Below are 23,586 nucleotides of genomic sequence, written 5' to 3'. Positions count from 1 at the left end.
AGAGCCAGGAGCTAGATCTTCCTCCTGAGTGGCAAGAATGAATTACTTGAGCTATCATACTCCTAAGGTCTGCGTTAGTGAAGGCTGGAGTCAGGAGCTGGAGCCAGTAACTGATTTCAGGCACTCTGATTAGGGAGGTGGGTATCTTAACCACTAGGCCAAACATCTGCCTCAGTGGGGGAATTATATACAGACTAAATGTCCTTATTTTCTCGTTAGGTATTAATCCACTTCTATATTGATTTTCCACCTAGTTTTATTGAAATAAATTTTAAACAAACCACTGAGAGCTTCCTTACATATTTTTGTAACCACTATTATACCTAGCATATTAGTTAAAAAAAAAAAATCCGTGTTGATTAGTTTTTACAGAACCAGCAATACTTACAAGCTTTGTAATTCTCATCCTTGCAAGACAAATTGTTTTAGAGATTTTGACTGAATGAGTTGGACTAGTTAATCTCATAATCCTTATAATGCTAATAATCTATGATGATCAAATCTAACAAGGAGAGTAAGAATAACAGAGTGTGGGGGCTGGCACAGTAGGCTAAGTCTCCGCCTGCGGTGCCAGCGCCCCATATGGGCACCAGTTCATGTATTGGCTGCTCCTCCTCCAATCCAGATTTCTTTAATGACCTGGGAAGGCAGTGGAAGATGGCCCAAGTGCTTGGGCCCTTGCATCCACATAGGAGACCCAGAAGAAGCTCCTGGCTCCTGGCTTCATATCAACCCAGCTCTGGCCATTGTGGCCATTTGGAAGAGTGAACCAATGGATAGAAGACCTTTCTCTTCATCTCTCCCTCTTTCTGTCTATAACTCTACCTCTCAAAGAAAAAATATTTTAAAAAATGAAAAATAAGAGTGTGGGGAAAACATGGGAATTGATTAGCCCTATGTTAACACATATGGGATCTGGCAGAATAAAATTATTAGATAGAAAAAATGTATACTAACCAAAAAACTGATAAAGTCATAAAGAGCTTTGGTGTTACTGAATGTATCTCAGTAGGTTCTTTGTTATGGCATGGGCTGGCTAGGTGGAACCTGTGGGCAATAGCACAGGTTCTGGATTCAGTTTGATTTCTGGCTCCTCACGCCATTCACCTCTCTGTGTCTATTTCCTCATTTGTAAAGCAACAATAGTAGTAGTAACTACTGTATAGGGTTGTTATGAAGATTAAATGAGTCACTTAGTGTCCGACTAGCACATAAGCACTGTATACCTTCTCAAAGTGGTTCTTATTTCTTGGAATAAATACAGGTGACGTTCAAGCAGCCTTTTCACATTTGGTGGCTAGAGCACAAGAAATTCATGATGAAGACTTTTTCTTCTCTAGGATACATATATAAAGCTTTGTCTGAAGGCCTAGGATTTAAAAACAGCTAGCATATTCTCATTTATTGAAATACTGTCATGGGGATGGAATTGGACTGCAATGGGTAAAGCCACTGTCTGTGACACTGGCATCCCTTATGGGCACCGGTTTGAGACCCAGCTGCTCCACCTCTGATCCAGTTCCCTGCTAAAGTGCCAGCAGATGGAAGAGTCTCTCTCTCTTTCTCTCTCTCTCTCTAACTCTGCCTTTCAAACAAATAAAATAAATCTTAAAAACATACATATATGGCAGCATTTCAGCCTTTGCTCTGGAATGATTTTAAAGCAAACAACCTCCTGCTGAAAGTTGTTTTTGAAATCAAATGATTATGAAATAATCCCACGGTGCTTCTCTACGACTTAAAATTATTCATCACTATCTCTTGGCAAGGATTCAAATTTGAGATGAAATTCCCTTAAAGTGGCTAAGGCATTTACAGTCCCTCTGCCCAATGCTGCCTTGTTCTATAGGTGGAGCCCTTTCTTCAGGTGGCAGTAGATGAAGACAGTCTTGTCATTCACACAGGCTTTGTTGTTGAGTGAGTCCCATTTACAAAATGCACCTTGCCTTTTGGGCTGCGGTGTCTAATGCATTCCTTTTGTAAACTGTAAGTTGACAAAATGCTTTGAATTCATTTTAAAATCCCTTGAAGGCTTCATTTCTTGATCTTCCTTGTGAGAAAGTCCCCTAAGCACTCCATCTCAGTTGTTCTCTGAGGAATGTTTTAAGGACATTCCAGACGCGGGGACCTCAGAAGGGCTCCCACAGATACAAAGTGCTGAGGTAAAATATGCCACTGGGTGATAAGAGAACCAACTGAACTTCACCGTGATAATAAGAATGTGATAACGTTTGATTGTAATTCTCATGACTTACAAATTCTTCCAGAAAATTGCAGTTCTTGTTATAGAAAAATGTTTCAAAGCAGTAAAAAAAAAAAAAAAAAAAAATTAAAGCCATTTTAACTTCTCATGCACATTCAGACCCCGTTAAGTGCTCTCCAGCCTCGCCGTTGTGATCTTTAACCATAAATAGAATGTGGGCTTTGCATCGTCCACAGATCCCATGTCACGCAGTTTGAACACGAATTCCTACGCACAGAGGCCTTGATTCGTGGAGAAAGGTTCTATCTCGCTTCCAGTTGGTGTTTATTTTCTCTTCCCCGACCCTCTTCATACATTCTCTCTTTTCCTCAGGCTGGGAGCGCGAGCGCCAGCTCTCTCTCGGTTTCTTCGGTCGGGTCCACTGCCTTTCTAAGGTCTCTCCAGCTGGGGGCCGGGCTTGACCGCGTCTCCGCCGCGCGGAGCGGGACAGCGCGTCGGGGGCGTGGCCTGTCCGCGGGGGTGGAGCTTCCCGTGGAGCGCGGCCGGCGCGGACAGCCCAGGTTAGCGGCTGCAAGCCGAGCCCGCGGCAGCTGAGGCGGCGGTGGCGGGAGCTGGGTGCGCCCGGGTTTCCTGCGGCCCCAGCCGCGTTCTCCGCCCGCGCAGCGTCCACTCGCCTCAGCCGGGGAGGGAGACCCTGCAGTGCTCCGCCCTGCAACTCCGGCGTCTCAGTTTCAGGGCTCCAGAGGGGAGACCCCCGAGCGCTCCCAGGTGAAGCCAGTTTCCCAGTGCGGTCCCGAGGCGCCTTCTCGGCGCGGGGCTGCTCAGGGCGCTCGCGGAGAGCGGGGTCCACCGCCGGGCGAGGTGGCCAGGACGCCGACGATGGAGGCGCGACCCTGGCGCGTGGGCTTTCGCTGTCTGCTCCTCCTGGCTCTGGCCGGGTCCGCCCGGAGCGAGGGCGAGCAGACCTGCGAAGAAGTTCGGAAACTTTTCCAGTGGCGGCTGGCCGGAGCTGTCAAGGGGCTGCCGGATTCGCCGCGGGCAGGTGAGCTGAGGCGAGGCGCGGGGCGGGGCGGGGCGGCCGGGCGCTGGCCCCGCGCTGCCCCCCGGCTGGCTGTCGGGCTGGCACCCCCTAGGGGCCCGCCAGCCGTGCACTCTGGATCCGGATGGGGATGCTCTGCGGCGCGGCGCGGGGTCTCCCTAACTGCGCTTGCGGCTGAGCAAGCCCTGGGCGCTCGCTTTCCGCTCGCCCCCCTCAGGCTCGGAGGCGGCCCTGGAAAGAGCCAGTGAGGCGAGCGTCGGGGGACCCAGCGAGAAATTTCTCCCGTGCCCCGCTGGGGGGCCTCGGCTTGCTGCTTCTCACGGGGTGGGAGGAGTTGCCTTGGTCGCCCCAAGTTTGGTACTAAAAACGCAGAACTGCGTGACACTCCTTTGCTGGCGCATAGGGCACGAACGAGGTCAGCCGGGCTACTCCGAAATGCGAGCTCGGACCCTGTAACACCCACAGAGATGGTACCCTTCGAAGGGTCCCCTCTGCGCCCTGGCGCCAAAATGCTCGCCTCGGTGCAGGAGCCCGGGTGTCTCAACAGCGAGGCGGTGTCGAGTCTGAATGGTGGGGTTGGGGCAACAGGCGATTGCATTGAGTGTTTTGGGGACCGCTTTACAGCATGAAATGGACCAGACGTTGCAAAAGGAACGAATGTGGTTGGTGTGGCCAGAGGAGACGGTGGTTGCTGCCTGAGCCTTGGTCCCCTACCCCCTAGTCGCCACCGAGGGCGAGAGTTCCGTGCGCCTTCCATTAGCTTCCAGACGGGTCTTCCTTGTCCAACGCGGTAGCAGGTGTGTGGAGCTCAGAAAGGGCTTACTGGAGCCATGCACCCCTTTAGCTGCGACCATGGAGCCAGCACGCAGACGAAGGTTGTGAGGTGATTAGGTTGAATAAAGCACTCGTGGAGGATGTTTGAGCCTAAAATCCCTTCCCTGCCCAAGGGTCCAGGGTGAGGAGGCTCCCTCTGAGCATTTACTGAGCTGGGGCAGCTGTGCTTGATTGTTTTGCTGGTTGTGAACTCAATTCTCGTCCGCTGAGGAAAATCTGGGCGTTTGAAAACACTGCAGCCATTTGACCAGTCTTCAACGCACAAATGTTTATTTGAATACATACTGAGTGCCAGGTGCTTTTTTGCACACTACTGGAAGCAACATAGCCAGTGCTGTCAGGTTAGGTCTATTTTCTGGCGTCAAACAAAATAACACCATATAAATCTTTATTTTCTTATTCCAGCATGTTCTGTTAAGAATAAATCTCATCAATTGCTGGTAAAACTAAAGTAAGTGTGTGTGTGTGTGTGCAGCAGGGTTGTGACGTTAGGCTGTTAAGTCCTCACCTTAATTATTAGATATTTGCCTTCAAAATACTGTAACTTTGGCTGTAATGTTGCATGAATGTTGATAGCTCTCCAGAAAGGCCCTCTCTTATCTCAGTATTTCTAGTACCTGCTGAATGCAACACATTGACTAGTGGGTGTGACATTTCTAGACCCTTGTGTGTCATCTCTTTTGAGGAGAAACTTTCCAGAGCATCATTCACTAAGATAGTCTTTTCCTGAGATATAAGGGTAAAGTGAAGCTCTGCCCTGCAGACGAGAAATGGTTTTTGTTATTTGCATTTGATTCACATGACACAGAAAAAGTGTCAGGGTGGTAAGAATCTCCTTTTCTAAGTCATTCTGTGCAGTTTTCCCATGGCTTGTGCTCTGTGTCTGTGGCTTATGGTGATGGAGGAACCACAACCACCAAGGGGCTGTGCAGCCTTGCCCTCTTGGAGTCTTCAGTCTGACAGAGAAAATGTCATTAAGCAGTCGCACATGAAAGTGTTATTCTGATTTAGAATCAACCAATAAAAGACATTTATATATGGGTTTGATATAATTCTGAGTATTTCTGGTTTCTGCAGGTCATTCTTTGATTTGAATAGTTCAGCAAAATATTAAACCCTTTTAACATTGATTACTCTCCTCTTCCCAGTTAAAAGAATCTCATTCCTGAATTGAATAAGCTATATGCTTCATAGATGTTTTTCCTTATTTCTGTATTTAAGTGTGATCTTAGCATTCAACATGATTGTGTATACTACTTGGGTATCTTATTTCTAAAATTATTTTTGATCTAAAGAGAAAACACAATTAACATGTAATGATCTAGAGAATACAAATACTAGTATTCTTTGTAACAAGTGGATTTATTTAGCTTAGCGTTTTACATCGACTAGTGCTAGTACATTTAATTTGATATCTGTTTTTCTTGGAAGTTTTTTTTTTTTGGTGGTTTCTTGCATTTTTTGCCACGTTAGTTAATTCCTGAGATGTTTAGCTAGAATGCTGTTTTAAAGGTAGAATAACTTTTACAGTTTTCTCCCTACATTTGTGATGTAAGCATCTTCTGAAAAATGTCACCCAATTTGAAATTAGGAAAATGATGAGAACAGCCATTTGAACTGTTTCTCAGATTCCCTTTATCTTTGTTCTCTACCCTGCTCCAATTCTTTTAAGCCTATTGAGCTCCTAAGTATATTTGGATGAGAAATGTAAAAAAGGAGAGAAGGTGTAAATGTGATTGGAATTACAGATTTCCCTGTATTCTGGTTTTATTTCCTAAGTAGTAGTCAAGATACTTGTTTATTTTTAGTTAGAAAAGAATTGTTAGTGAAAATGTCTTTTAAAGGTCTTTTTACTTTTATTATTGGGGAGGGGGGAATGCTTTCCCATTGAAATTCTCTTCACATATGCATTGTTCACACTTGCGTCCTTTCTTCTTGGAGAGCGTAAGTCAGGGAGAGGAAGTTTGTAAAAAATCCAAGACGACATTCAGAATTTATGTACCAATTAGTTTTTTTTTTTTTCCAGATTTGGGTATTCACTGATAGAGAAGTCTCTGCTACATATATCATCTGTATCACATTTGTAAAAGATACTTGGTAGATTTTGACTCTAAATGAAATAATAAAAACATATTCTTGATGTGAAAAATGAAATCCTAATGCTATAAGACACTTTTAAGTGTTGCACTATGGTTTTTTCCCCCAAACCTGCTTTCATATAATTGAATCTTGTACTCTAGCACAGTGCTATTTTATTGTCACACCCAAGAGAAACAATCTACCTTGTAACCTTGCAGTTTGGAATTATAAACATAATGGGTTTCAAAACTTGATTCTGCCATTAGGAGTTTACATCCTAGGCTCATCAGTTATTGTCTTTGAAATTTTGCTTCTTCATCTGAACTGGAAATCTTCTGAAATGAAATAGTATGTGGAAAATAACCCAAATCCAGGCACATACGAAATGTTCAGGAATATGTTCTTATTAGTGTCATCTAGTCTGCCCTCTGTAGCTACATCTGTGGATACATTCTGCATCTGTGGATTCAACCAACTGAAGACTGAAAATAATAAATTGCATCTGTAGTGAACACATGCAGACTTTTTTTTTCTCATGCACCAAACAATGGTTATTTTATGTGACATTTACATTGTATTAATACTATTAGTAATTTGAGGTGATTTAAAATATACTGTGCATAAAATATGTTCATAGGTTAATGAAAATACTCTGCCATTTTGTATAAGCACCTTGGCTTTTGGTATCCTAGGAGGGTCTGGAACCAATGCCCATGTATAATAAGGGACAACTGTGTTTCTTTCTTTTTTTCATTTTTTTTGTTTGTTTTTAAGATTTATTTGTTTTGAAAGGCAGAGCTACAAAAAGGCAGAGGCAGAGAGAGGTCTTCCATTTGCTGGTTCACTCCCAGATGGCCGCAATGGCTGGAGCTGTGCCAATCTGAAGCCAGGAGCCAGGAGCTTCCTCTAGGTCTCTCACATGGGTGTAGGAGCCAAAGGACTTGGCCCATCTTCTACTGCTTTTCTGTGCGATAGCAGAGAACTGGATTGGAAATGGAGCAGCCAGGTCTTGAACTGGAGCCCATATGGGAGGCCAGCACTGCAGGCAGCGGCTTTACCCACTATACCACAGTGCCGGCCCCAAACCTGTCTTTCATATCTTGATTTTAACTTGACTTTATGTGATTTTTAAGATGATATTTTTCTGAAATGTGAAGTTCTATATATCAGAAAATGTTTTTTATAGTAAAGAGTTGTTTTTTTTTTCAGTCCTAGGTGTTTATTTCTAAAATTGGGAAATAAGTTCTATTTGAAATGATATTTCTAGGTTATGATGAATAAATATTTCTAAGAAAGCAACAATGTTGTATTACTGCCAGTTGCAACACCCATAGCCACTGCATTCACTATTACCTACCATGTCATTTTTTAAAAATTTATTTATTTGAAAACAAGAGAAATAGACAGAGATCTCCTACTGGTTCATTCCCATTTAGCTGAAATGGCCAGGGCTGGGCCAGGCCAAAGCTGAGGGTCAGGCACTCAGTTAGATCTCCCGTGTGGGTGGCAGGGACCCACCAGATTGCTGGGACTCAATCACTTGAGTCATCACCTGCTGCCTCCCAGCATGTGCATTAGCAGGAAGCTGGAACAAACCCAGGAACTGAACTAAAATATTCTGATAGAAGATGTGGACATCTTAAATGATGTCTTAACCCATGCATCAAACACCCACCCCACCATTACATTTTTCTTTCTGCCTTCAGGGAGGTAAAACAGTATGCATGAGGTCATTTAAGAAGTCAGATAAATGGATGGCTGCTCATTGACAGTAATCTCAGTTTAGGAGTCTGTTTCTGTTAAATTAACCTCTCAAGCTGCTTCAGCAGTAGTTATAGTGATCCATTTTCCAAAGCCAAAATTGTGACATGGTCTGACATTGGGGCAGATTATTAATATCAGGACTGCCCTGTTTTGAAGCCAGCCAAGAACCACCAGAAACAAGCCTGTAGTCAAATAAAAGAGGTCCATTTTGTTTGTTGCAGCAAAGGAGGTTGCACTCCACAGGAACTATGGATATCTTGGTATCAGGCAGCTGGGCTTTTTATAGAATTTAGGCTTGTGCTGGGTGATTATAAGGAAGGTTTAATGAAATGAGGGCAATTCGGGAATCAGCTATGTTGATAAATTTTATCTAGATATTAGGAATATTAAGGTGAGGTTAGTTGTCATTATTAAAGAAGCAATAGTAACTAGTGTTGACCAATAAAGGGGGAATGTTTAGTCTCTTTTGTGGTGCAGAATGCCTTGTCATTGTCCCCTTGCTCCATAGGTCTCCATTGGTCTTATTATAATTTCCTTATTCTGCACACTCTATTTTGGTCAAATTGTGAATACCAAGCACCAATTCTAGTGCCAGGGCAGTTTGTTACTTTCTCCCCCTGGAAAGTCCATGTGTGCTTTGATATCTCAGAGAATCATGTATTTCATTTTTATCTTGGCTTTTAGATGAGCTTAATGATGGGAAAGTGAGTATGATTTTTTTATTCTAAGCTTATAGACTATGCCTCCAGGGATCTGAATATCAGTCACACAAAAATTTCTTATAGGGTCAACTATAAATATTGTGTCAACTATAAATATGCTGACAACTGTAAGTACTGTCTGTCAGCTCTCAATTGTATGTTTGTTCTGCCTTTCTTGCATCTCATCATTGACGCTCCTTTTCTTGGCAAGTATCCATCATTTGTATTTGTGTAATTGTCTTTAGGAAAGGTGCAATTTGGTGAACTTAAGAATAGTATTTTACATTTATCTCCCTTCACCTCCATGTTATATTTGGTTGTTTTTAGCCTATTTGACTTCGTAAAATGTGAATTTTTGTTGTATTTGTATGTACCCACACACGATCTTTCCACATGGTTCTTATATTTGATTAGAACAACTTCTAAATTTGTAACATCTCTTTTATCCTTAACTGGTAAGAACAAGAGCAACATTCTAACCAGGTACTTCTCTTAAACAGACACTATGTCCTAACTAGACATTTGTTATAAATGAATGGTCTCTTGATAACTCTTCACCAGCAAACCACAAATCTGTTTTGTTAAAATGGAGTCACAAGAGGCTTCAAACATATGCCTTTTTGAAATGGATTCTCTGTGCCTGACCTACTCAGTTAAGTAACAATGAAAATTACCTGTAATACAGAATAGACATTCTGCATCTCTTTTTTTGAAGCTTTTTTTTAAAAAAAAATTATTGATTTTTATTTGAAAGTCAGAGTTACACAGAGAGGAGAGGCAGAGAGAGAGAGTGAGAGAGAGCGAACTAGGGAGGTCAGTCAGTTGGTCGGTCTGTCTGTCTTCCATCCGATGGTTCACTCCCCAATTGGTCGCAACGACTGGAGCTATGCTGATCTGAACCCAGGAGCCAGGAGCTTCCTCTGGGTCTTCCACGTAGGTGCAGGGGCCCAAGGACTTGGGCCATCTTCTGCTTTCCTGGGACATGGCAGAGAGCTGGATCAGAAGAGGAGCAGCCAGGACTAGAACAGGTGCCCATATGGGATGCTGGCACTTCAGGCCAGGGCGTTAACCTGCTGCGCCACAGCGGTGACCCCAATCTTTTTCTTTTCTTTTTTTTTTAAAGTTTATTTATTTGAAAGGCAGAGTTACAGAGGGGTAGAGGCGATAGAGGCAGAGACAGAGAGGACTTTATCTGCTTTTTCACTTCCTAAATGACCAAAATGGCCAGAACTGGATGAACTGAATCCAGGAGCCAGGAACCTCCTCCTGGTCTCCCATGTGGTTACAGAAGCCCAAGGACTTGGACTGCATTCCACTGCTTTCCCAAGTGCATTAGCAAGGAGCTGCAATGGAAGTGGAGCAACTGGGACTTGAACCAGTCCCCATATGAGATGCTGACACTGCAGGCAGTGGCCTTACCCACCATGCCACAGCACCGGCCCCTTGACTTCCAACTGGAAGAAAAGAACCAACTAGTCCCTTGATTCTTCTACTTTGCATCTTTAGTACATTTCAAATTTCACTAATGATATTGCTGAAATCATCTTAAAATGATTATTCATTTCTGGAAATCAAAACAAATAGTGCAGTTTTTGATCAGCTGTGTTAGGTCCTCATATGGCCACATTGTAAGTTGGGTGTGTAGTACATTTTGATAGAAAGAAAATGAGATTTTGTTTTTATGCAAGAATATATGTTCTCTTGAAAGTTGAAAGTACAAAGAAAGTAAAAAAACCATCTAGAAATTAAAACTGAAACTTCTTTTTATTATCTCTTTAGCATTCTGATCATTCCTCTGCTAAGCACATAACAAATTTTTGAAAGAGTGTGGTATAATTTTTCTCTTTTTGTCACAAATATTTTCAGTTACAAACGTATCAGTTTTTCCCACTTCCCATGCTATTAAACATCCTTGTAAGAATGTTTTTTAAAGTGGTTATATAGAATGACATTGGATTACTTTAGCATAAATTAAATTCTGTGTTAAAAATGTAGGTTTCCAGTTTTCACCACTGTAAAGTTCCATGTCTGAAGATTTGGGGTCAAATGTGCTAAATTTTTACCCCATTTACAGCTTGTTCCTGAAGTACAATTCATTACAGTTCATTCTATACTAGGGCTTTTTTATTTTTTAAGATTTATTTATTTATTTGAAAAAGTTACAAAAAAGAGGGGGGGAAAGAGAGAGGGAGGGAGGGGAAGAGAGAGAGATATTGATTGAGATTGATTGATTTCCATCCTCTAGTTCACTCCCGAGATGGCTGTGGCAGCCAGTATTGAGCCAGGAGCTTCATCCAGGTCTCTCAGGTGGGTGGCAGGACCCCAAAATGTGGGTCATCTTCCTCTGTTTTCCCCAGTCCGTTAGCAGGGAGCTGATTTGGACGTGGAGCAGCTGGGGCTGACTTGAACTGGTGCCCATAAAGTGTGCCGGCATGGCAGGCTGCAGCTTTCCCCGCTATGCCACAATGCTGGCTCCTATGCTAGGGCTTTTCAACCTCAGCACCTTTGACATCTGGGGTTGGATAGTTCTTTGTTGTGGGGGTCTATCCTGTGCATTGCAGGATGTTCAGAAACCTATCTCACCTGTGCCCACTACATGCCAAAAGCAGTGTCACAACTCTCCTACCAAATTGTGACAACCAAAAATGTCTCCAGACATTGCTGATGTTATCCTGTGGGAAGCAAAATTGTCCTGATTGCAAACCACTGGCCTGAACTGTATAACCCCTGGGTCCTTCATATGTAGATTGTGTAGCTGGTTTGTTTTAAGTATTAGATCTCAGCTTAAATGTCATCTCTTCAGAGGAGACTTTCTCAAGGTTTGCTAAACCAGATTATATTGGTTATCATTGTTTCCTGCAGGGCTGCATTACTTTTCATTCTTTTTTTTTTTTGACAGGCAGAGTGGACAGTGAGAGAGAGACAGAGAGGAAGGTCTTCCTTTTGCCGTTGGTTCACCCTCCAATGGCCGCCGCGGTAGCGCGCTGCGGCCGGCGCACCGCGCTGTTCCGATGGCAGGAGCCAGGTGCTTCTCCTGGTCTCCCATGGGGTGCAGGGCCCAAGCACTTGGGCCATCCTCCACTGCACTCCCTGGCCACAGCAGAGAGCTGGCCTGGAAGAGGGGCAACCGGGACAGGATCGGTGCCCCGACCGGGACTAGAACCCGGTGTGCCGGCGCCGCAAGGCGGAGGATTAGCCTATTGAGCCATGGCGCCGGCCAACTTTTCATTCTTTTAACTCTAGATCTTTCACTACTAGACTGTGTGCATGACAAAGATGGAGAGTCTATCTGCCGAGGTCAGTTTTGGAGCATGTGACTTGTGCAACACAGAGGATTCCAAACGTAGAGGGACCCTGCATTTGGTTTAATTTTCTGCTGTAACTATATGAATTTGAACCATTAACTCTATATTTTGTTTTTGTGCTGGGCCTTGAAAATTATGTAACCTGTTTGATGTGTTATTTAATGTACACCAGCATTTGGCATAGAATGGGAGTTAAAAGATTTGTTGAGTAACTTAGTAAAACCTCAGGGGACTTCTTAGTACATCTTTTGAACTTTTCTGTTTCTTAAGTTGAAGTCTAGAGGTCAGTCCATGGGTATTGAATGATTATTCTTTCTTTATGCAATAACTTTATGTTTTATTATTTTTTTAAAGCTTAAAACAGGCTGGAACCATTAACCTGAAGCCTATCAGTTCCAAACTATTTTTACACATACAGTTGCTTTAAAAGAATAGCTCAAATGATCATATTTTTAATTCATTTAGAGCCTTCCAGCTTTGCATACACTACAGAACTTCACTCAACACCTGCTTCCAGTAGACTCAACAAATCATGGGACTATAAAAGACCCTAAGCCATTGAGCCCTTTGAACGTCTCTGACCCAGAGACTTCCCCTCTTGCTGCTGAGTGATATTACTTAGACATGTGAGGCCCCTGTCCAATTCCCTTCTCTCATGGAAGTTCACTGTTTCTCTTCCCCTTTGATGATGCCCTACATCGCTGTCTGTGATAGGCCTCTTGTATGTGAGGGACTTCCCAATAAAGGCAACCTATCAAAGTGCCACCCAAATAAAGCTTATTGTACATTACTGCCATCTAGTGGTAATGTCTAACCCTAAAATCCTGGAACTCAGTACACATGGATCGATACTTAACTCTAGTATACTCATAAGATGGTGACTCAAAGTAGTAATACTGATTTTAAGTGTATTTCTTACCATTTACCAATAGGCCATTGGAAAACAAGATCTATAATTGATTTCTCTTTTTGTTCTATGATTAGGCCAACATTAATAAATTTTTATTTGTAAAATTAATCTTATAGTTACCTATACATTTTAAAAATTATGTTTAGTTGTATTTTACATTTATAATTAATAGGATGAGAAATATAGTATGTGAAATTTCTTAAAATATGTTCTGATCTTGGCTTAAATGTTTTTACTTTAGCAGAGTTAATTTTTCTTATGTAATGCTTTAAACTTAGAGGGATTTTTATCAGTGTTATGTGACATTTTTGAAATGGAGTAAATGAATTGCCAGAAACAATGCCTGGGACAGTTTTCTCAAATGTCCTGTGAGAAAAGGAAAAGTATTTAACATTTAAAGGATTTGTACACCTGTCATCATCATGTAGCCAGTGTGACTGATCTACCTCAGAGCTTTATTGATCTATTATTGGGATAATTTAGAAAATAAAGGTGACAAGATGTAATGTGCGCTTGACTCTGGTTTGGTTGGTTGATGTTTTATTTGAATATCTTTCCTGCAGAGTGGTATTTTTCCATGAGGGAACTTAATAGTAATGAACTAGAACATGGTTCAGTTTTCTTCATTTCCCACCCTTGTTCATTCCATTTTGGGAGTAAAACACATACCATTTATTTGTGGAATTGTTCCTGAGCCAAGAAGACCACTGTTTAATTACAGGATACTGACTTTGAGTTCAGAGTCCGTGTAGAGCACCTTTCAGAATAATGCAGAAATAATTGTTATCAAACCACAAAACATGGTATATAGTAGAGAGCTAATCTTTGCTCTGTATTTCCAACAATTCTAAATTTAGTAAAACTTAGTCATTTTCCTCTATATTTATTTATTAAAATGACAGGTAAAATTGTGTATCATATGGTGTTTTGAAGTATACAAATATTGTGGAATTGTTAAATATATCTATTAAAATTTGCATTCCCTTTTGTGGTGAGAACATTTAATATTTACTCAGCATTTTTTGAGAATACAGTATGTCATCATTAACTGTAGTCACTGTGCTATAGAACTGGTTACTTGATTTTATTCCTCCTGTCATTTGGTGTCCATTGACTAACATCTTTTTAAATCCCACCTGCACCCTCTCCAACTGCCCTAGACTGTGGCAAATACTTTTCTACTCTTTACTTTGATAAGATAAGCTTTTTAAGATTCCATATATGAGTGAGATCATGCACAGTTTATCTTTTTGTCTCTGGCTTATTTTCAGTTAACATAGTGTCCACCAGATTCAGGTTCATCTTTTGTCACTAATGGCAGGATTTCCTTCATTATTATAGATTAGTAATATCTCATTGTGTTTGTGTATCATGTTTTCTTAATCATTCATTATTGGGCATTTATATTTATCTGCAGTTGAAAACCTCTTTTTAATATTATGTCACAAAATTACTACTTTTTCTATATAAAGTATGGCTGGTTATTTAGGATATTTTCTAAAATATATTAGAATATTTTGCATGGTAGGATTTTTAATGTCAGTGTTAGTACAATAAACATGCATAATCTGATATGTTTCTGCCATTAAATATATTTCAAATGCAGTCATATTTAAAAGCTGATCAACATTTCTTATTTCATAATTTGTTTATTACTCTTCTAGCATGGTGAGTTTGGATTACTAGCTTTCCTTTCCTTTTGTGCCATGATAAACAAATTTATTTTAGTTTTTATAATTTTATGTAAGCAATGTAATTAAGTAGTCTTTGCAGCTATCTTTTTAGAGCTAATAGTCTCTGATTTTTCCTTGTCTTATAGTTTCAAGGGAATTTAGTTCATGATTTCTTCTGTATTCACTTTGGGAGAGGATAAAATCTGAGAAGAGAGTTGGATAAAAAGCAAACATAGTGTGTGCCTTCATTCATCAAATAATGTAAAAGTTATCCCAGAATATCTTTCTTTACGACATACATTTTCCTTCATCGGAAGATTGTCAATATTAAATTATCTGTTGAGATTTATTTGCTTTTTTGAATAACTCTCCTATTCAGTAAGGTTATACCAAGTTACATTTGGTTCATTTTCTTTTGATCATTGAGATGTCTGTGGTTAATGAGCTGAAACTGAAGTAGGTCAATAAAATGAAGAGATTAACAGTCCGTTCTCACCAGGCTTGGAACACATTTCATTCTGAGTTAAAAAAGTCATTTTTTAAAAAAGGTTTTGATCAACTTAAAAAGTAAAGGAAATAGAAATAATATGGCGTGACTCAAAAGGCTCAGAAATCAATGAGTTCTTTTAGGGTACCATTTTCAGGTGAAGTTAGAAGGATCCATGTTTGTATAGTTAAGAGCTTAGTTACAAAAACAAAACTAGATTTTATAAATTCAGTGTCACAAAAACTATTATTAAATATTTAATATTCAATTTGTCTTTGACAATATCTTACATACATAACAAGAAAAAATGGTAGATGTGACAGAATTGTAATGTCATGAGATAAACAGATGGGAAAAGCAGGCTGTTAACTTGTAATTTGTCGTATATTATGGTCATGTGTTTTAGTGTAGAACAATGAATTTTTGTTTTGAAGAGTTTATTCTTCATCACTTATTAGCTTTGTGACATTTTGCAAATGATTCAACTTCTCAGAAAATGTTTTTCTTTCTTCACAGAGATAGTGATATAGGCTTGCTCCTTTTCCCTTTCAGTAGTTTGATATGGTAATGATGGTTTTTAAACAGTAATGCTTATATTCTTGGCAAATGTGACATAACTAAATCTATTACCAAAATTTTTTCTTAGATATGTTAAAAATGTTTTGTGTTGGTTCAGGGAGTAGGCAAAGAAATTAGGAGAATTGTTTCCCTTTATGCTGAAAAAATACCATACTTTCAAGTATTTGTCTTCCATCATTCATCCTGAAATAATCCTGTACTCTTAGGTTTTCATTATTTAATTACTAACTTCATATTTGTAGTTTAATTCTGTGACAAAATCAAATTTGTTTATTAATATGTGTAGTTGAAGATTTAAAGATTTGGCTTTTGCAGACTAATTCTATTTAACTCAAAGTCAAGAAGGGGATAATGTACCTAGAAATTTGTGAGGTTTTAAAGCTAAATTAATGTTAGTAGGGACTGGTTCTGTAATGTGTGGTTGGCTTCATCAGGTGAGTTGGAGTAAATTCTCTGTTTTGTTTTATCCGGTTCTTGCCTCTTCTAGTACTGATGGACCTTTGTGTGTTCTCTGTATTGGTGATAAAGTGTGAGTGTGGGGCATGTGAAGTCTCTGCCTCTTCAGGTGATATCTGCATCCTACTCCATGTTCTAGACTAAATCACCAGAATGCAATGGCTAGAGATGAGACTGGATGTGGAACGAGGTAGATCCCAGGCCTCATCTTATAGTCATTGCACATTGCTTGTGTTCCTTTACCTAAAGCATTCCTGTCAGGTGGCCTCTCCTAAAGGGTAGCAAGAATGTCCTCTCCACGGTACTAGCTAGAGAGCACTGCATAATCCCTTATAGTTTTGTTATTCCCTGACCTTTATAAAATGTTTATCAATCCAAGGCCACCAATCTTTTTCCTCCCTGGATTCTGTATGATAAAACTTTATATACCTTATTTTTTTTTAAAGATTTATTTGTTTATTTGAAAGACAGAAATACACAGAGGAGAGGCAGAGAGAGAGAGAGAGAGAGAGAGGTCGGTCCTCCATTCGATGGTTCACTCCCCAGTTGGCTGCAATGGCCGCAGCTGTGCCGATCTGAAGCCAGGAGCCGGGAGCTTCCTCCGGGTTTCCCACACGGGTGCAGGGGCTTAAGGACATGGGCCATCTTCCACTACTTTGCCAGGCCACAGCAGAGAGCTGGATGGGAAGTGGAGCAGCTGGGTCTCAAACTGGCGCCCATATGAGATGCCAGCGCTTAAGGCCAGGCGTTAACCCTCTTGCCGCAGCGCTGCCCCAAAACTTTATTACTTTAAATATGTAAGTTCACAGCTTCAAACCATAGTTTGAGCTGTATTTGAAATATGTCAGGGCAGAGTGTTTGGTGTAGAGACTTGGGATACCTGCATCCCATATTGGAGTGCCTGATTCAAATCCTGTCTACTCCACTTCGAATTCGGTTTCTGGCTAATGTGCTTCCTGGGAGGCAGCAGATGGTGGCTCAAGTACTGGAGTCTCTGCTGCTCATGATAGAGACCCAGAAGGAGTTCTGGGCTCCTGGCTTTTGCTGGCCCAGCCCTGGCTGTTGTGGGCATTTGAGGGATGAATCAGTGGATGGAAGATTTATCTGTTTGTCTGCCTTTCAAATACATGAAAATATATAAATAAAAAATTCGGAAAGACAGATGTGTTCGAGTTACTTAAATGCTTTTAGAAGTTCTAATCAATGATGATTACTTACATTCAGTTGCCTTGGGCTAATGACTTTTGTACATTAATTGTTTCTTTCCTTCCCTTTCCCCTCATTCTTTGATGAGCAATAGTGGCAGTTAACCATTCAGGCTTCAGTTGAAAATGTGATTAAGTCAGTAAACTGTGTGATGACTGTAGTTTAATTTCCACCTACTCTGCTAGTTCTACCAGCCACCAAATGCTCATAGATCCTGTTTTACAAATGTCTGTCTAATTTCTCTGCCTACCACCATTGCCACCACTTTGCATTAAGCTAGTGCCTTTTCATAACTACTCACTCAGCCAACATCTGGTTTTGGTTCTTGCCAGCCCATTTCTCAATGAGTTCCTAATAAAATTCAGATCTTTTTACCTTGTGATATATTCTTCGGTGCTTTCTCTTTGCTGTTCATTTTAAAAATATGATTGTGTGTAAATGCATAACTTAAGTGTAATAAAAGGAAACATCAGGATGAAATAAATGGGAGGGGATCCTCAGAGCATTTCATATGCAATGTACAGTAATCAAAAGCTTAGTACCCTTAATCATAAATGAGCTTCTATAAATTGATAACAAAGACATTAATATTCTGAAGGAAATGAAGGAGAACCTAAAAAGGAAATTCGAATGATATAAATGTCTGCTGCAGATGTGTGAAGATGATTAAGCTCAAATTAACACAGAAAAAAACAATTTCTCAGGAATGTCACATTATTAAAGGTTAGAAATACTGATGTTAATGTTTCAGTGGCTGTAGGAAATAGAATACTCTCATATACAAATACTGAAAAAGAAGACTGCTGAAGACTGTTTCTACACTCTGGAGAATTCTACATGGATGGCTCAAAATTTAAATCTTGTTTACCCCTTGCCCCAGCAATTCCAATTCACAGGAAAGTATTCCAAAACAAAGTAACTGTACAAAATTTGAACTAATTTATATGTAAGCATATTCATTGCACAGAAAATTTACAGCTAATATAAATCTCTGTTAAATGAACAGTTTTGGATAATCATGTTTAAATTAAACCAGGAGAGATAATGGTATATAAACAAAGTAGAACAGTGATTTCTGACATTGTTGAAAGGAAAAAGAAAATTATGTTTTTGCTATAAAATAAAAAAAACTACTTGCATATCAGTGTATGTATCAATAATATCCAAATAACACATAAAATGCTGTTAGGTATAGATAATTTTGGGGACTAGAACCAGGAGGAGAAAAAGCAGCTGAGAAGTAAAAATATTATGACTTCATGAATTTCCATGTCCTTTGAATTATTGAGAAAGACAATCTTTTCAACAGTCAAATGTTTAGATTTACTCTTTGATAAGTGAAACTTTAAAATGTTGGTGATTCACACTTAGTAGAGCACTGAGATGAAGCCGAGACATCCTGGGCCTCTCTGTGTAATCACCCTTCAAGTATGCTGGGACTGGGTCCAGTGGCATCAAGTGCAGCAATCAATCCGTTGTTGTTTATTTTACTGTTTCTTCGGTGCATTTTATCAGAACCTTCAAGATCCAGCTCCTTTCTTAGCTTCACATGCTCTGTTTATCTCCATCTGGAGAGGTTGATTTTTGATTCTGAGCTCCTCCCATATTATCCCTGGGACCACTGAGGTTCTCCAAACTAACCTCGGATCCAGCAATTCTTTCTAAAGTCATCTTTGAGTAGAATACCTAATTCTAACTATATCATTAAGGGAAAATCTTTAAGGACAAAGAAACATCATTTCTCTCTGTGTGCCATTATGTTAGTGTATTAGGCTTAATTTGCAGTTTGTCCTCATTGAAATCTACTTTCCATACTCTTAATGATAGTAATGTTTCTAATTGGTAAACCTTAGGCCGTTGACCCTCTAAACTACTTCACGCTTTCAGATTCAAGGGACAGAAGCCCAGCTAGAGCTGTCTTAAAAGGAAAATGCATTGGGAATGTATTGAGCTATCTCAAGGGACAGTGAAGACAAGAGGGGGAGGATGGAAGAAATGAAAACTGGGACTAGAATGTTTACAAATCTCTTTATGATTCTAGGATTGTTTTTTCTGCTTCAGAGCAGCATTCTTTATGTAGAATATATGACTGCCACAAAGCTTCTGCCAGAAAGGAGACACCCGACTCTTGGTGGCAAGTGTAAAAAACTTCCCCAGACTAGAACCTAACTTTTCATTTCAGTCCTATCTCAATGCTTTTGATTTCCCAATAAACCATGCCTTTTCATATACCTTGCTTGTTGTTGCTTCCTCTGGAATATCATTCTCTTCCTTTTTCTTCATCTGTTCTTGTCAGACCAATCTGAGTTCAAATTTATTTTGCTCTTTATCTGCTTTGTGAATTTAGAGTTTAATCATAAGAAACTCAATTTGCATTTATAAAAAGAATATTTTCTAGTTTCTGAATGTGATAAGGAGAATATAAAGCATCTGTTTAGAAAATATTCCTCAGAATCTTTTCTAGCACCCTTCTCTTGTCTCTCCAAGAAGAGGAAAACGTGTCCCTCTGGGATCCCATGAAACATGGTACATCTTTCATAGCATTGTATCATATTAATTATTTTTACAAATGTATTCCCCCCTAGTCTGAGCCCTGGACAGAAAAATGCATTTTATCTTCATAATATCTTTAATAACTTCAGTACAGTGTCTTGTACAGAACAGGTGCTTAATCAATATTTGATGAATTCATTTGATTTATTAATCAAAATAAAGAACAGAAAATTACTCTGCAATTTAGCACAGGTGACAGGAAGACATAGCATCTCCTGAAAAGTCAAGAGCTGCCCATTCCCACACTCAATTTAGAAACATATATTACAGAAAAATGAGAGCTTAAATTATGATTTCACAGCTAGATTTACTTTGCCATGGGCACAGTAAACAGGCAAAACCTCCCTTTCAGACCAAAGGGAGAAAAAGTTTTAAAGTGAGGACATATCTTGCCTCATGGGCATTGTCTACCTCACAGAGAAACCACTATTAGAACATGCCTGTGATTTATAGACTTCTAGTTTAGGCCACAAAGATTAGAGATGGGACATGGGCACTCCCTTGACTTGCATCCTCTGGTCTGCTTTAACAAAAATCAGGAGGAAAAGAAAGCTAGGCATCAGAAGCTGTGTAAAAATAGGTGGCAGGCCAATTAATGGCTGCTTTGCAGAGTGATCTGCTATCAAGGAGACCCAGCACTCCAGTCCACTGCAGTGGCTTTCAACATGGAAAGTCAGGGCTTCAGCAGAAGTCAGCTTATGAAGAGCACTGGCAGCTCTGCCAAGAGTTGGGTCACTGGAAATGGAACTGCCCTGGAGTCAAAGGATGCTCAGGTAAAAGCCACAAATCTTGCTGGCTCTAAGCTGAAAAGTCCTTCATTCTGCCCAGCTTCCAAAGTAACCACTGTTGCTGAGGGGATGGCGAAGTAGGGTCAGTAACATTGCAGACAGAACTGTAAATTTCCTGTTAGAGATGCCACCTGCCTTTACCTGGCCAGCTCTGCTCTCAGGACAGCTAAGTAATGAAGTCAACAGGGTGCCTTCCCCAAGGAGGTTCTCACCTCCCTTAGGATGTACCCCATGTGAAGAGAGAAATAGGTCTGGGCCTCATAAATATCAATTCCTTAAAGCTCACCAGATTACTGTCAGGTCCCTTCTGTCAGTTTCTCTTTGTCTCTCAATTGGAAAACTGTGGCTTAGACAGCACCTTTCTTAGGTCCTCTAATAATGACTCTGTCCTTTGTTCTAGACCCTGTCCAGCCCATTTGGGGCCTCATGTCTTTGTAACATAGCCTCTACTCTAACATCAATGGCTCTACTCCCGACCTGTGTTTACTGATGGTCCTCTCCCCGACTTAATGTTATATGATTGTTCAGAATACTCTCTACAGACAAACCCCTCTACCCTCAAGAGATGAGTGGCCTTTCTGCCAGTCTTGGTTGGGATCAGCTTCAAACCACATCCATCAGTCTTCATTAGGGTCCAGAGACCACCCCCCCCCCCCCCGCCCCCAGTTCCTCTCTATGAAATCCTCTCATTACTTGGTTAATGCCATTCTTAGGATCATTGGCTGCAATTCTCACCCTGTCTTTTATACTATTATGTCTGTTGAAGTGTTTACAGGAGGTGATAATGGAATGAACCAAAGCCTTCACCAACCAGGCGGTCCACCAAATGCTGCTACAGGGATATACTTGGCTCCCCACCAAGGAGACAGTGGCTTGAGACATCGCCCCATGCCAGCAGAGAGTACCTGGTCACCCCATATCAGCAGGAAGTAGCTCTAATGACAGATCATTGTCCCTCCACCCCTCCTGGACTTTTGGGGCAGATGTAATCCCATACAACTCCTGCTTTATAAAAAACAAAAGAGGGGAATGTTAGTAAAATGGCACAGTCTTATCTGTGGCATGAGCCCTGGGCACCATTCTAGGCTCTAGCCCCCACCTCCCCCCTCATTGCTGGAAGCCAGGTGGCCACATGGCCCAATCATAGGTGTCAACTCCACCCCCACCCTAATGGGATTCACTGCTCCTATTTCCCTGCCCACCTCCCAGCAAAGGTTTAACAGGAGCTGAGCACGTGCTCTCTCTTCCTCTGGCCCATAGGGCTTCCTTCACCTGACAATAAACCTTTCCTAGCCTTGAGATGTAATTTTTAAGAACTCTGGTTAAGTTGACCTCCAACCCCCCCCCCCCCCAAACAAAACAAAACAAAACAAAACAGCAAAACTTGCTATCATCTGCACTTTGTTTCAGTGAGGTGTTTATTAGTGTTTTAGGAAAAGGAGTCTCCCTGGCTTGGAAGAAATGCTGCACACTGCACGTTTTTAGAGTCTCAGTACATATTGGTAGATTAAAGCTCTGAGAAGTACTGCACTTGCGAGAATCTCTTTATTTGGTTAAGAAAACCAGTTTATTGGCCTAAAGGGTTTTATGACTCAGCTCACCTTTTGTCATTACCCTGAGAGATTTTTTTTTTTTAACCAAAGAAGTGCTTCTTAAAAAAAGGAAAGAAGCAGATGGATATATTTAGAAGGCAGAATTGTTAGAACTTTTAAGGCAGAGGGAAGAGACTGGTGGGATACCCGGTATTTTTTAATAGCTTTCAGGGAGAAGACACTGTGTAGGAAGACAGGTATGACATTGAGCGTGTCAAAGCTGAGGCTACTGTGGTATGTCCAGGTGGTAACATGCAATAAATATTTGGCAATGTGAGTTCAAATATCACTTGAGAGAAGTAGTACATACAGGTCTTGAAGATCAGTGGGTATGAGAAAAGAGAATTTTGAGAACTGGGGACTAAATAGTGTCAGATCTATAAAGAGGTCAAAGAAGAGTAGACTAAGTATTTCTTGAACTTGGTAACTAAGAGTTCACTAATTACCTAGGTGTATCTATTTACCAGGGAGCAACAGGATCAGAATTCAGATTGTGGGTGAAACACCAGAATGGAGACAGAGATTCAGAATACCCTTTCAAGAAGCTCAATTCCACAACAATGAAGAGACGGAAAGTAGACTGCAGTTTGTAATGTTTGTGCCTGTTTGTTCATATTTGGGTATGTTCATGAGGTGTGAAGTACACTAATTTGAGAGTGATGGGGAGTGCAAAAGAGGTGAAGGAGTGAGGCAGTAATCTCACATGAAGCCGTTGTGTGAAGAACCCTGAACTTTATCCCAACAGCAATAGAAAGACAGGGAGGTCTTTTAAATAAATGCCATGATCAAATTTTCACTTTTAAAAGAACTTTATTATTTTGGGGTTAACCATTTGAACTTTTTTCCATGTGTGAGATTATAGCGATGGTGATATAGTTGTAAAGAGTATGCAAAAATGATTTGAGGCAATCAGGAAGTTAATGATTTCTTTCTTTGCTGGTAACAGGAAGCTGTTAAGGTATTTGCCATATATTTTTAAAGTTGAACATCCCAGTGAAATCAGTCCTGAAAGACAAAAGGAACATATTGCCTTGGATTTATGACATTTTATTAACTTTGCTTTTTGCATGTTGTGTGTGGCTATTCATGTCATATACTTTTTTTTTAATTGCATAATTAATATGTTCTTACGCTGTTGGCCCCTTCTAACCAATTAGTTTGTGAATTATAAAACTTCAAGAAGAGCTAATAATTTGAGCCAGAAGAAGTCAAGCAATTCAGGGTCCTGTTTTCTTCCCTCCCTCTCCCTCTCCCTCTCCCTCTCCCCCTCTCTCCCTCTCTTTATCTCTTTCTCTCTTTCTTTAAGATTTATTTATTTGAAAGTCAGAGTTAAACAGAGATGGAAGGAGAAGGAGGGAGGGAGAGGAAGGGAGAGGGAGGGAGGGAGGGAGAGGGGGAGAGGGAGAGAGAGAGGTGT

At 40.6% G+C, this 23,586-nt stretch overlaps 1 protein-coding gene across 1 annotated transcript in view; it reads left to right on the top strand.

The window, feature by feature from the left end:
* The first annotated feature begins 3,082 nt into the window (after nucleotides 1-3,082).
* GPC5 (glypican 5) overlaps nucleotides 3,083-23,586 on the top strand; it is an 860,209-nt gene continuing 839,705 nt past the window's right edge. Inside the window, exon 1 of the mRNA XM_062195157.1 lies at nucleotides 3,083-3,245. Within this exon, the coding sequence (XP_062051141.1) occupies nucleotides 3,083-3,245 (163 nt within the window). The remainder of the gene's footprint in view (nucleotides 3,246-23,586) is intronic.

Source organism: Lepus europaeus, chromosome 6 (genome assembly GCF_033115175.1).
Source record: "Lepus europaeus isolate LE1 chromosome 6, mLepTim1.pri, whole genome shotgun sequence".
In the NCBI taxonomy this organism is placed as follows: Eukaryota; Metazoa; Chordata; class Mammalia; order Lagomorpha; family Leporidae; genus Lepus; species Lepus europaeus.
This window is presented reverse-complemented; position numbering and strand designations above follow the sequence as displayed.